Below are 13,132 nucleotides of genomic sequence, written 5' to 3' on the forward strand. Positions count from 1 at the left end.
GTATAGAACAAAAATGATTCTGTGATGTACTCCAGTCCCAAAGCTTTAAGAGCTTTAAAAACAAGTAAAAGAACTTTAAAGTCAATTCTGAAAGATACGGGAAGCCAAAGCAGAGTAGCTAGGACAAGAGTGATATGTTCCCTCATCCTGATTTTAGTTAAAAGTCTAGCAGTGATGTTCTGAATGGGATGAAGTTTGTCAATAAGTTGCTTTAGTAATGGAATCTATTTGATATAACTGCATGAATGTTTTTCAGTATAATTGCATGACAGAAAGGAATGCATCTTTGCAATATCTCTGAAGTATCAAAATGCTGCTGTGGTCACTTTCTTCAAATCTGAATCAAGGATAACACCCAGGTTTGTTTCTTCTGATTTTACAAGGGAAGCCAAGTTCCCAAGTTTATAAATCCATCAAGGTAATACAAAAGGGAAAGATAAACAACATGCTGAATATAGTGTTACAGTTACAAACAAAGTCAAGTGCGGGTAGAGAAATAAAATGCAGGGGTCATTACAAGGTAGGTTGTGAGATTTCTATTGCATTAGAGGTTCATTCAAGAGTCTTAACACAGCAGGAAAGAAGCCATTCTTAGGCAAGCTTTTGTATATTTTATCAGAATGACTGTGGTCCCCATATCTTATGGTCTTATTGTTTTATGGTAGGGTCCTTGATTATGCTGAAAAGAAGGAGGGATGGAATGACCAGTGTGTTGAGTGTGATAGGACATGGTTTATGGGAACCGGAACTCCTGGGTGGACAAGAGGAAGAATTGGAGCATGCCACCCAGAGGGGAGAGCAGATTGGGGCATAAGCTTGAGACAAGAGGGAGATCATAGGGTATAGGGGACAGCAGGCGTGGAGATCAGAGTGTGCAGGGAAGAGCAGGAGTGGGAATTGCAATTGGAGGAGTTGCAACTGGAATGCATGGAGAGCGTGCACAAGAGTGGGGATGAAGGCAGCGGAGGGGTCATACCAGTGCATGTGGCCGTAACAGGAGGAAGATTTGGGCACGCGCATGAGATGGTGGTGGGGGAGAATCAGAGTATATACGTGCAAACGGAGGGAATCTGGGTACGCGCAAGCTACTCACGATGGTGGTGGGGGGGTGTTCAGAGTATGTGCACGCATCCGCACGAGATGGAGGGGCGTATCGGGGCTCGTGCACGAGCCTGGCGATAGGTGGCAGAGCGCGTGCACGCACAGAGGTGGCGGAGTATCGAGGTGGGTACGCAGGATCCTGATCCCGTCGACCAGACCGGATCACGGAGCGCGGTCACGAGACAGGGGAGGCGCCACTGCACCAACACCGGGGCGGCGCGCGGCAGGAGGACCGGGAGCGCGCTGGAGGCGGCGGCGTCAGTTCTTGCGGACGCAGCTCGCGTTGCATTTAGCGGCGGTCGGTGCGGCGGCGGCGGTAGTGACGGAGTGGAGCGGGCGGGGGCCGCGGGCGGAGGGGGCTTGGTACGACTACCATGAAGGTGAGGGGCAGGCGGGAGGGAACCCTGAGGCCTCCGAGTTTGCCGACTACCCCCAACCCACACACACACCCCGGACCCTCCCCACTCCGCGACCCCTGGGCCCGGACTGGGGGTCCGAGCTCGGATTGCGCGCCTAGGCCTGACAGTCATCCGCAGAGGCACTGCTTGCATCCGAACGAAAATCCGGCGCTGACCCCGCCGGCGAAGTTGCTGGAAGCTTCCCTCCAATACTCCGGGGGTTTGGATGCAACGTCTGACAACGTTGCGGCGTTTATTAAATCGCAATAAATTGTACATATTCCTTCCCCCCGTTAAATTTTCCCCATGGAAGTGGACTGAAGGCGGTTGGAGCTAGGATCTGCACCCCGCAGTGCGGTACTGAAGAAGAGCCGCCCTCCCAGCCCGTCCCCTCAAATCCCAGGGCAGTTCCCCAGAGTAGGGGGCGATCCCTAGTTGTCTTGAGTTTAATATTTATCTCTCACTATTTACTAAAACATGTTATCTGACCATTGTCGCGTTGTATTTGTGGCATCTTGCTGTGCTCACGTTGTTCCCTGTTCCTACGTTTGAACGGTAATCTAAAGTTACTTTAATGGTAGAGACAAGAGTCTGTTAATGCTGAGCTCTAGGAAACAATCTGCTGGTGGAACTCACCCAGTCCAGTAGCATCTATGGGATGGGAGGAATTGTTTACCTTGGTGGAAATCATGCAACGGGACTCTAGGTTGCTCGGAAAGGGAATGCGAAGCCTTTCCTATGAATGGCAAACCTTTAACTCGGAACTGAATTTCTTATTTATCATCTAGTTCAGGCCATGTGCATTGGAATGAACGAACTCAAAGCAGTTTTGAATGGGTTGTACCCCTCATCTCACTCCTCCCTCTCAACTCTTTGTATTGACTGTCTGCTTTTTACCCCTTTAACACAAGTGAACGGTCTCAACTCAAAACACCAATTATTTATTTCCTTCTCCTAATGTCGTTTGACACATTGAGTTTCTCCAACAGTGTGCCTGCCTGTCTTTTGTGCTTACCAGGACTTAAAGCCTCCTGGAGATTAGCTTTATTTGTCACATGTATAGTACTGTGCAAGAGTCTTTGGCAACTATATGTAGTTAGGGTGCCTAAGACGTTTGCACAGTACTGCATTTGTCAACATGGAGCGGAGAGCGAGTTTGTGTATCTGGCGGGAGCAAAGGGTGTTGAGATGGTGAGGGTGGAGTGCCTTGGGAGGGGTGTGGAATAGAGTGCAGACAAACCCAGCCCTGAGACAACAGGCAAGGTCATTTGATTCTAAACAATTGGTTCATTGATCATTACAGAATGTCTCTGTTGTTTCCCTCTCCCTTTCCCTTTTCCCAACCATGATTCCCCACTCCTGCCCTTTCCACTCTCAGTCCACAATAGAGACCAATATCAGAACGTCTAAGACTTTTGCACAGTCCTGTACATCAGAATGTACAGTAAAATGCCTTGTTTGTGGAAATGACTAACACAGTCAGCAGCCTACAAGGATTGCCATGCTTCTAGTGTCAACGTAGCATGCTAATATTGTTTAAATAAAAATGGTAAAATAGCTTCCAGTCTGTAAGACGGTTCAGTTTTCGATCAATTCAGTTTTCCAGCTCTCTTCCTCCTGGGTCATGCCTTCGTGTAGTTACTATTCCCTCTCAGCCGTGCAGGTGCATGGCTGCACAGGAACTGAAATGCTCCCATGCACATGGCCTTTGTTGCTGTGTGGCTGGAGTTTTCTTTTAATATAATGTTAATTTTTAAATCTATGCTAATATAATTTGTAATTGTGTTAATGAATATAATCCATAAATTTTGTAAACACTAAACGTACCACAATCTTTACTTTGAAATATTTCAGAGCTTCAGTGTACAGTATTTACATTATGAGTGTTTCAAGTTACAACTCTATTACAAATTGCAACAATATCACACAATGGAAGTCGGTAGCTCATTGTTAATAAACTGCTGGTCCATTGAACACCGTCACCATCTTGTCAAAACATTTTATTTTTGCCATTATGCCTCTCAGTTGTTTTGACAGCCTAACATGATTTACTTGTGAGTTGTGGATTGTATTTGTTTGATCTATATAATCTATATTCTGATTTTTTTGGTAAGTAGTCTTTCAAAAATCCATAATTTAATAAAAATTTTGTAATTAAATTGTTAGAACAGATAAAAATTTGTTTCTATAAAATTGTGTGCGTGACTGGTTATTTCGTTCACGAACCATGAAAGTTTTTTGTACTGTATTTTATACCCTTCAATTAATAAATCAGAGGTATGCAATTTTTCAATTTTCATTCTAAATATTAATAGTATGCATATTATAAAAGCATTTAAAGCAATGGTAGGTTTATACAGCTGTAAAAAAAAATTAGAGGAAATGTTGAGTGTAGTTTATATGTTTTGTCCGTCTCAGTCATTAATGAATTTACTAGCTGACCCCACTGATCTCAGGTGCAAAGGATGCTGAAGATCCTTAACCAAGAGATGAAATTCTTACTCACCTCTGTCTCCAATGGGTGATCCCTTAAAACTGTGCTTCCAAGTTCCAGAGACTCTTACTGGGACCAACAGCCTTGTAACATACACCCTGTCAGTCATCGTCAGGATCTTAATAGGGTCATATCTTAATCTACTCTGGGTACAAATCAACCAGCTCAACTTTTCTTCCCACATCAACCCTTGCATCCCAAGAATTAATCAAGTGAATTTTATCTGCACTGGCTTCCAGACATATGAAGAACAGAAATATGTGCAGTACTCCTGAGGGTGCAGTCTTTCAAACAACCTTTAAAGTTGTGTCAAAATCTTGCCATGCTTGTACTCCACATACCTTGTGATCTGTTTCATTAACCTTCCAACTCATAAGATTCAAGATTGTTTATTGTCATTCTTCAGTACACAAGTGAACAAAGTAATTGTTACTCTAGGTCAGATGCAGCTTAACAAAACACAAGCAAATAGAACAAAAGAAAAAATATTAACTACAAATATAAAAGCAATGGTATAAACGCAAAATGTCCAATTAACTGTTGTACGTACATACTGTATGTATATAAATATGCTAAGTGTTATGTATGTAGAGATGGTGGGGTGGCTTAATGGGTGGAGGTGTTGATCAGTCTGATAGCTTCGGGAGAGTAAAGTTTTGAGTCTAGTGGTCCCGGTGTGGATGTTGTGTATCCTCTTCCCTGATGGGAATGGGACAAACGGTTCATAAGTGGGGTTGGCAGGTTCCTTCACGATAATGCTGGCCTTTTTCTGACTTATTTCTGTATATATCTCCTTGACGGCGGGTGGATTGGTGCCGGTGATGCGTTGGACGGTTTTAGCTACTCATTGTAGAGTCCTCCTGTCTACCACAGTGCAGCTTCCGTACCAGTGATGCAGCATGATAAGGTGCTGTCCAGTGCGCATCTGCAGACAGTTTTGAGTATAGGTGTGCATAGACTAACTCTCTTCAGCCTCCTCAGAAACTGTGTGTTTTGTGTTGGGTATTTTAAATCCCTTCATGCTGTAATACTATGTGGTTCCAACTGTTTAATAATTTTCTATTTCAATATTTTGAAGTGGATAATGCATTTTCCAACGTAATACATGATTTGTGAATTTATTAACCACTCGTTTAACCTATTGGTGTCTCTCTTGCAGACTTTCTGTGTTCTCCTCACAACTTGCTAACTTGCCTCTCATTGTATGATCAGCAAATTTAGCTCCAGTATATTTGGCTTTTTCATCTAAATTAGGTGTTCCCAAACTTTTTAATGCCATGGAGCCTGACCATTAACTGAGGGGTCCATGGAAAGGATTTCACCTGTAGGAAAGGATTATGTCCATGTGTTGTTTTATCCTGCATGCAGTAGAAAGCCTTGAAATTCCATTAAGTCTTGGATTGAGATTCAAAACTGAAAGCTTTCTTGAAAAGTTATCTAAATCAACAGTAGAGAGTACAAGTAGTTGAGCTCTTACACTGATCCCTGTGATACCCCATGAGCTATTGACTGGCAATCTGAAAATGATCTATTTTTTTCAGATAATATTTTCTGTTAGTTAGGTGCTCCCCTATCCATAACAATATATAATCCTCCAGCATTATCACCATATGCTGTTTTTTTTTTAACCTTTTATGTTCACCATATTGAGTGCCTTCTGCAAATCCAAATGCATTACTTTTGCTGGAGGCAAGTAGTGCAGTATTTCTGGACAAAAGTAAAATCATGCAGATACAAAACAAAAATAGGCAATGATGGTCAGCCTGTCTGGATAGAGGAACTGGGTTGGAATAATGTGCAGCATTCATGATTACCACTAAATACCATGATAGAACTGAAATGCAATATGAGATTTATGAAAGGACTTTGCTTTTACTTGCATAAGCTTGCATCTTAAAATGATTAATAATTTAAATTATCTTAATCTTAATTGTTATATTTTAAGAGCAACAATTGAATTTTGTGTACCAAATCTAAGTCAAATCAATTTATTCTTTGTTTGGAATTAGAGTTTAAGAACGCTTATAATTACTGTGACATGGTGCCAGAACTTTCAAAAGGCCACTGTTGTAGAAAACAGGCCATTAGTATGTAAAAATAACAGGATAATTAATAATTCACCTGTAGGAAAGGATTATGTCCATGTGTTGTTTTATCTTGCATGCAGGAGAAAGCCTTGAAATTCCATTAAGTCCTAGATTGAGATTCAAAACTGAAAGCTTTCTTGAAAAGTTATATAAATGTAAATGCCTTTATTTTAGGTTTTCAGAATCTGCAGTTGTTTTTTTAAATTTTCATTTGCTGTAACGTTCTGACTGATTTCATGTTCCAGCCATTCACTTGCTGATGAATACATACAATATTTCATAACATAACATCTGACTACAAAGTGAAATGCCATCTAGCTGCTCTCATATTTTAATTAAAAGTATAGCTATATGGACAGGAAAGGAATGGAGGGTTATAGGCTGAGTGCAGGTTGGTGGGACTAGGTGAGAGTAAGAGTTCGGCATGGACTAAAAGGGCCGAGATGGCCTGTTTCTGTACTGTAATTGTTATATGGTTGGTATAGAACGTAGACCAGTGCAACATAGGAACAGGCTCTTCAGCCCATGATTTCTCTGCCGAACGTGATGTTCAATTAAACTTAATCCCTTTTGCCTGCACATTATCCATATCCTTCTATCTGTCTGCCTATTTATGTGCCTTTCTGAGAGTCTCCTAAATGTCTTTATTGTATCTGCTTCCACCACTACTAGTTCCTTAAGGTTGTCATAGCCAGGGGTAGTAGTGGGGATAAGCTCGCACTATCTATTAAATGCTCTCAATGCCATGTGTCTCAAATAGCCTCTGACACTAAGTCCTGCTCCTGGCCTTCATGTGTGGCTTAGTGATTACTAAGCCCAGCGAAGCAGTTTCTACTGACGGGCAATGGTGGGTTACTGGTGGCTTAAAACCAGTTGGTTTAGGCAGATGGGGCTTGTCAGCTGTGATTGGCAGCTCATCCAGGAGAAGGAAAACTGATCTCAAACCTCTGCTGTCATGTAGCTATACCCACTCATGGGGAAGATTTTGTGAATAAACCCAAGGAACAATCCGAAGCTCAAGATCCTTGTACAGTCCTACATTAAGTTCAATGCTGACTGTCAACTCCTGCGATGCTGCTTACGCCAATTGTATCGGTCCCTGCTTTTCCTTTGGATTTATCAGCTTCATGGAGAGGGGAAGCCTTCTGCATGGGCAACAACTTGCTCTCTGTATTGTACTACCCTGGCATGTATATCATGTTGACAGCTTCGATTCAATATCTCTGGTTGATCTGACTAATGGAGGACTTGACTAATGGAGGGCCTCACTACCTCTGGCAGGTGGTTCTGGGCACTTACCACTGCATATATTTAAAAACTTACACCGCATGTCTCATTTAAACTTTCCCTCTTACCTTAAATCTGTGACCTTTAGTATTTGAGATTTCTACCCTGGGAGAAAGGATTCAAACTATCTACCCTGGTTTATGCCCCTCAGTTTTATACATTGCTAGTAGGCCTCTAATCCGGTTTTATGCAGGATGTTATAGTAAGCGTACGAGGCTTTGGAGAGGGCGAAGAACAGCTGAATAGTGATAGTGAAGAACATTTTACTGGTACAGTACTGTGCAACATGTGGGTTTCCTCTGGATGCTCTGGTTTCTCCTCTCATTCCAAAGATATACTGGTTAGTAGGTTAGTTGGTCTTTGTAAATTGTGTTTAGGCTAGAGTTAAATATAGTGGCGCTAGAAAGTTTGACAACCCGTTAAAATTTTCTCTATTTCTACATAAATATGACCTAAAATGTGATCAGATCTTCTCGTAAGTCAGGAAACTAGATAAAGAGCTCGATTAAATAACACAAAAATATACTTTTTTCTTTTATTTATTTATTGAGAACAATGATCCAATATTACATGTATTTGGTGGAAAAAGTATGTGAATCTTTGTCCTCAGTAACTGGTGTGACCCCCTTGAACAGCAGTAACTTCAAACATTTCCGGTACAGGACCCAGGCTATAAAAATAGGGGACAAGCTTTCCTTTACAATCACTCTGAGCACTGGTGCCCCACAAGGCTGTCTACTCAGCCCCCTGCTGTACTCACTGTACACCCATGATTGTGTAGCCAAGTTGCCATCGAACTTAAATATAAATTTGCTGATGACACCACAATTGTAGGCCGTTTCTCGAGTAATGATGAGTTTGAGGACAGAGAGGAAATTAAGAACCTGGTGGCATGGTACGAGGACAATGGCCTATCCCTCATTGTCAGCAAGACGAAGGAATTGGTTGTTGACTTCAGAAGGAGTAGCGGACCGCACAACCGCATTTACATCGGTGGTGCGCAAGTGGAACAGGTCAAAAGCTTTAAGTTCATTGGGGTCAATATGACAAATAACCTGACTTGGTCCAACCAAGCAGAATCCACTGCCAAGAAGACCCACCAGCGCCTTTACTTCCTGAGAAAGCAAAAGAAATTTGGCCTGTCCCCTAAAACCCTCACTAATTTTTATAGATGCACCGTAGAAAGCATTCTTCTAGGGTGCATCACAACCTGGTATGGAAGTTGTCCTGTCCAAGACTGGAAGAGGCTGCAGAAGATCATGAACACAGCCCAGCACATCACAGAAACCAATCTTCCGTCCTTGGACGCTGTCGGAGCAGTGCTGCCAAGATAATCAGGGACATGACCCACCCAGCCAACATACTTTTTGTCCCTCTTCCCTCTGGGAGAAGGCTCAGGAGCTTGAAGACTCGTACGGCCAGATTTGGGAACAGCTTCTTTCCAACTGTGATAAGACTGCTGAACGGATCCTGACTCGGATCTGGGCCGTACCCTCCAAATATCCAGACCTGCCTCTTGTTTTTTTTTTTTTGCACTACCTTACCTTCCCTTTTCTATTTTCTATTTATGATTTATAATTAAAATTTTTAATATTTACTATCGATTTGTACTCCAGGGAACGTGAAGTGCAGAGTCAGATATCGCTGTGATGATTGTACGTTCTAGTATCAATTGTTTGGTGACAATAAAGTATAAAGTAACTTGATCAGTCCTGCACATCGGCTTGGAGGAATTTTAGTCCAATCCTCCTTACAAAACTGCTTCAGCTCAGGGATGTTGGTGGGCTTCCTTGAATGAACTGCTTGCTTCAGGTCCTACCACAGCATTTCTATAGGATTAAGGTCAGGGCTTTTATTTGGCCATTCCAAAATGTGAAATTTCTTCTGCTTTAACCATTCTTTGGTAAATTGCCTTCTGTGGTTAGGGTCGTTGACGTGCTACATGATCCACTTTCTCTTGAGCTTCAGTTCAGAGACAGATACCCTGACATTTTCCTATAGAATTTGCTGGTACAATTCAGAATTCATAGTTCCATCAATCCATGATGGCAAGCCGCCCTGATCCCGAGGCAGCAAAACAGTTCCAAGCCATGACACTGCCACCACCTTGTTTCACAGATGAGATGCAGTGTTTGCTTTTTGCCAAACTTGACGCTTCTCATTTAAGCCAAAAAGTTTTATTTTGGACTCACCAGTTCACAGAATATTCTTCCAATAGCCTTTGGCTTACCCACATAGTCCTTAGCAAACTTTAGATAGGTAGCAATGTTCTTGAAGAGTAGTGGCTTTCTCCTTGCAATCCTGCCATGCACACTATCATTCAGTGTTTGCCTGATGGTAAACTCATGAACACTGACATTAGCCAATGTAAGAGGCCCATAGCTCCTTAGGTATTGCCCTGGGGTTCCTTGTGACATCCTGAAATATTATACGCTTTGTTCTTGGAGTAAATTTTGTTGGTCGGCCACTCCTGGGGAGAGTAACAACTGTATTGAATTTCCTCCATTTGTACACCATCTGCCTGACTGGATTGGCGGAATCCAAACTCTTTAGGAATGTTTTGTATCCTTTTCCAGCCTGGTGAGCATCAACAGTTTTTTTTTCCTGAGGTCCTCAGAAATCTCCTTTGATGGAGGCATGCTCGCTTCCAAAAACCTGTGTGGTGGAGATCAGATTTTGATAGTGAAGACCCAGATTTATATAATAGGACAGGGTCGCCCATGCTCACACCTGATTGTCATCCTGTTGATTGAAACACCTGACTCTTAATTTCCCCTTTAAATGAACTGATAATCCTAGTATTGGATCATTTTCCTCAATAAATAAAAGAACAAATATAATGTTTTTGTGTTCTTTATTTAATTGGGTTCTCTTTGTCTAATTTTAGGATTTGCGTGAAGATCTGATCACATTTTAGGTCATATTTATGCAGAAATAGAGAAAATTCTAAAGGTTCACAAACTTCCTAGCACCACTGTAAATGGATTGCTGGGTGGGGCGGCTTGTTGGACCAGAAGGAGCTTTTCCACACTGTATCTCTAAATAAATAAAAGGGTCAGAGCTGTGGAGGAATCCTTGGCTGTTGCCTACAACAGCTGCTGCAAGTCGGATACCATCCTGATTTGAAAACGAATTGTTCTTCGTTCATATCCATTGGTTCAAGTTTCTGGAACAACCTGCCATACGATATTCTGGGAATAGCTTCACTTGAAACTTTTGCCTTTCAAGAAAACTATTCACCAGCTTTTTAAGAGCAGTAAGGGGAGGATGTTAACTGTTGGCCATACCTGTAATACTCACATTCTGTGTACTTTTAGAACTGTAGGGGACGTATAATGAAACATTCTGATGCCTGTTTAGAGATCAGTGTGGAAAATGATGTGCTAAGTGCTTTTTAAAAGAAAACTCGACCTGGCTTCATTGAAGTTTATGTATTATTTGAACCTCAGTTCTCAAGGCTGTCCTCCTGGGACTTCCATTTAACTTGTCATCAACATATAAGCTGCATCACCAGGGGTCTCAACACACGTGACTATAGCTGTACTACAATTTGGAATGCCTGCACTGCACTTTAGGAAATCTGATCACATGGCTGTCCTGTTACCTGCATAAAGAGCAAGGCTGCAGAGATGAGGACAACAAAGTGGTGGTTGTGGGAGGCAGAGGAACAGTTATGGGATTACTTTGAGTCGCGGGACTGGGCCCTGATCAAAAGATCTGAATGAATATACCACACTTGTCAGGGATTTTATAAAAACAGTAGATAAGCGTGTCCCATAAAATATTCCCCAATCAGAAACCCTGGATGAACCATAAGATCTGCAATTTGCTGAGGGCCAGATTAGTGGCATTCAAGTGTAGTGACCAACTTTGGAAAGTTGTCTCAGGTGTGAAGTGGCAATTCTGGACCAAACTTGAATCACTGAAGGATGCTGAACTGTTGTGACAGGGCTTGAATGCTATCACCTCTTACAAAGTGAAATTAAGTGACATTGGTGACAAGGCTTTGCTCCCAGATGAGCTTAATGCCTTTTATACTGGCTTTGATTGTCAGAAATGGGGGGCCCTTTACGAACTCCCATTGTCCCTGTCTGAGGTTGACGTGAGAGCATCCTTCAGGAGAGTGAATCCATGGCAAGCATCTGGCCTGGGTGGGTACATGGCTAAGTACTAAAGGTCTGTGCCGATCAATTGGCTTGGAGTGTTCACTGAGATCTTAAACCTCTCATTTCGGCAGTCTGAGATATCCACCTACTTCAAGCAGGCTTCAATTATACCAGTGTCTAAGAAGAGCATGGTAACCTGTCTCAATGATTATTGTCCAGTAGCACTTTGCTGAAGTGCTTTGAGACGTCAGTGATGAAACATATCAACCCCTTTTGTAAGTGCCGTTACAAGGAAAGCACGACATTGCCTCTACGTTCTTAGAATTGCAAAGATTCAGCATGTCATCCAGAACTGATCAGCTTTCATAGATGTGTGGTAGATAGTATATTAGCAGGGTGCATAGCGACCTGGCTTGGAAGCACCAATGTCCTTGAATGGAAAACCTGACAAAAGGTAGTAGATACAGCCCAGTCCATCACAAGTAAAGCCCTTCCTGCTATTAAGCCGGTCCATAGGGAGTGCTGTTGCAGGAAAGCAGCATTGATCATCAAGCACCCCCACCATCCAGGCCATGCTTTCTTCTCACTGCTGCGATTAGGAAGAAGGTACAGGAGCCTCAGGACTCACAGCACCAGTTTCAGGAACAGTTATTACCCTTTAACTTTCAGGCTATTGAACCAGAAGGGCTAACTTCACTTGCCCCATCTCTGAATTGTGCCTACAACCTGTGGATGCACTTTCAACGACACTTTATTTTATGTTCTCAATACTCTTTGCTGATTAAAATAATTTTTTTTGTATTGTTTTTGCACATTGCTTGTCTGTCTGGCCTATTGGATGTGGTCTTACATTGATTCTGTTGTATTTCTTGTACTTAGTGTGAATGCCCACAAGAAAATGAATTTCAGGATTATATATGGTGATATATATGTACTTTGATAATAAATTTACATCAAACTTTGAAGCCCAGATGCTGGCTGACCTTTCTGCTCTTGTTTGACAGCAAGATATCTTTAGAGTTAAATCAGTGTCCACAACTTTCTGATATTGTACAAACCAGGACCGTTGGATAGAGTTGCTTCATGTGAAGCCTTCCTTTTTTTTGTAAGAATTGTGCTTTGAGCAATACAATACATTGTGCATTTTTATTGGTAAAGGGATTGAAGAAAGTGTTGGAAGGTTAATATAAACAGCTCAGAATTTGGAGTAGGGTGGCAGTGGTGATTATCAAATGATCATTGATTATCCATGTTGGTGCATTTGGTTTGCAATATAAAAATGTATTCCCAAGTATTGCAAAAGCATCCTTTTATCTGTGAACCCACTTTCCTTCCAAAATATTAAAAGATAATTAAAGGTAATTGAACTGGATCTGTGGCTGGACTAACTGACTCGATGGCGGTGGCTGTGGTCACGGCCATCGTCTCCTGGACTGGCTTCACTCACTTCGGCGGTTCATGGCTGTGGACTCATTTTTGGAGATTCTGCAGTATGATGTTTAATGTTCTGTGTATTAGTTGTTTGCTTTTTGTTGTTTGCATGATTTGTTCTCTTTCCTCATGTTTGATGGTCTCATTGTGTGGGGGTTTTCTTCAAATGGGCTGTGTGACGTTTCTTTGTTTTGTGGCTGCCTGCAAGAAGGTGAATCACAAGATTGT

At 42.1% G+C, this 13,132-nt stretch overlaps 1 protein-coding gene across 2 annotated transcripts in view; it reads left to right on the forward strand.

The window, feature by feature from the left end:
- Positions 1-1,188: 1,188 nt before the first annotated feature.
- LOC140205568 (transmembrane protein 263-like) overlaps positions 1,189-13,132 on the forward strand; it is a 299,920-nt gene continuing 287,976 nt past the window's right edge. The window contains exon 1 of one of the 2 annotated variants that reach the window (XM_072273192.1): positions 1,189-1,224. Coding sequence is in view for 1 of the 2 variants with exons in the window: in XM_072273191.1 (XP_072129292.1) it covers positions 1,476-1,481 (6 nt within the window). In the remaining variant the exon portion in view is untranslated. Of the gene's footprint in view, positions 1,225-1,408; positions 1,482-13,132 lie in introns of those variants that run through there. The other variant, XM_072273191.1, reaches the window with a different exon arrangement.

This window comes from Mobula birostris, chromosome 11, assembly GCF_030028105.1.
Source record: "Mobula birostris isolate sMobBir1 chromosome 11, sMobBir1.hap1, whole genome shotgun sequence".
Lineage (NCBI taxonomy): Eukaryota > Metazoa > Chordata > Chondrichthyes > Myliobatiformes > Myliobatidae > Mobula > Mobula birostris.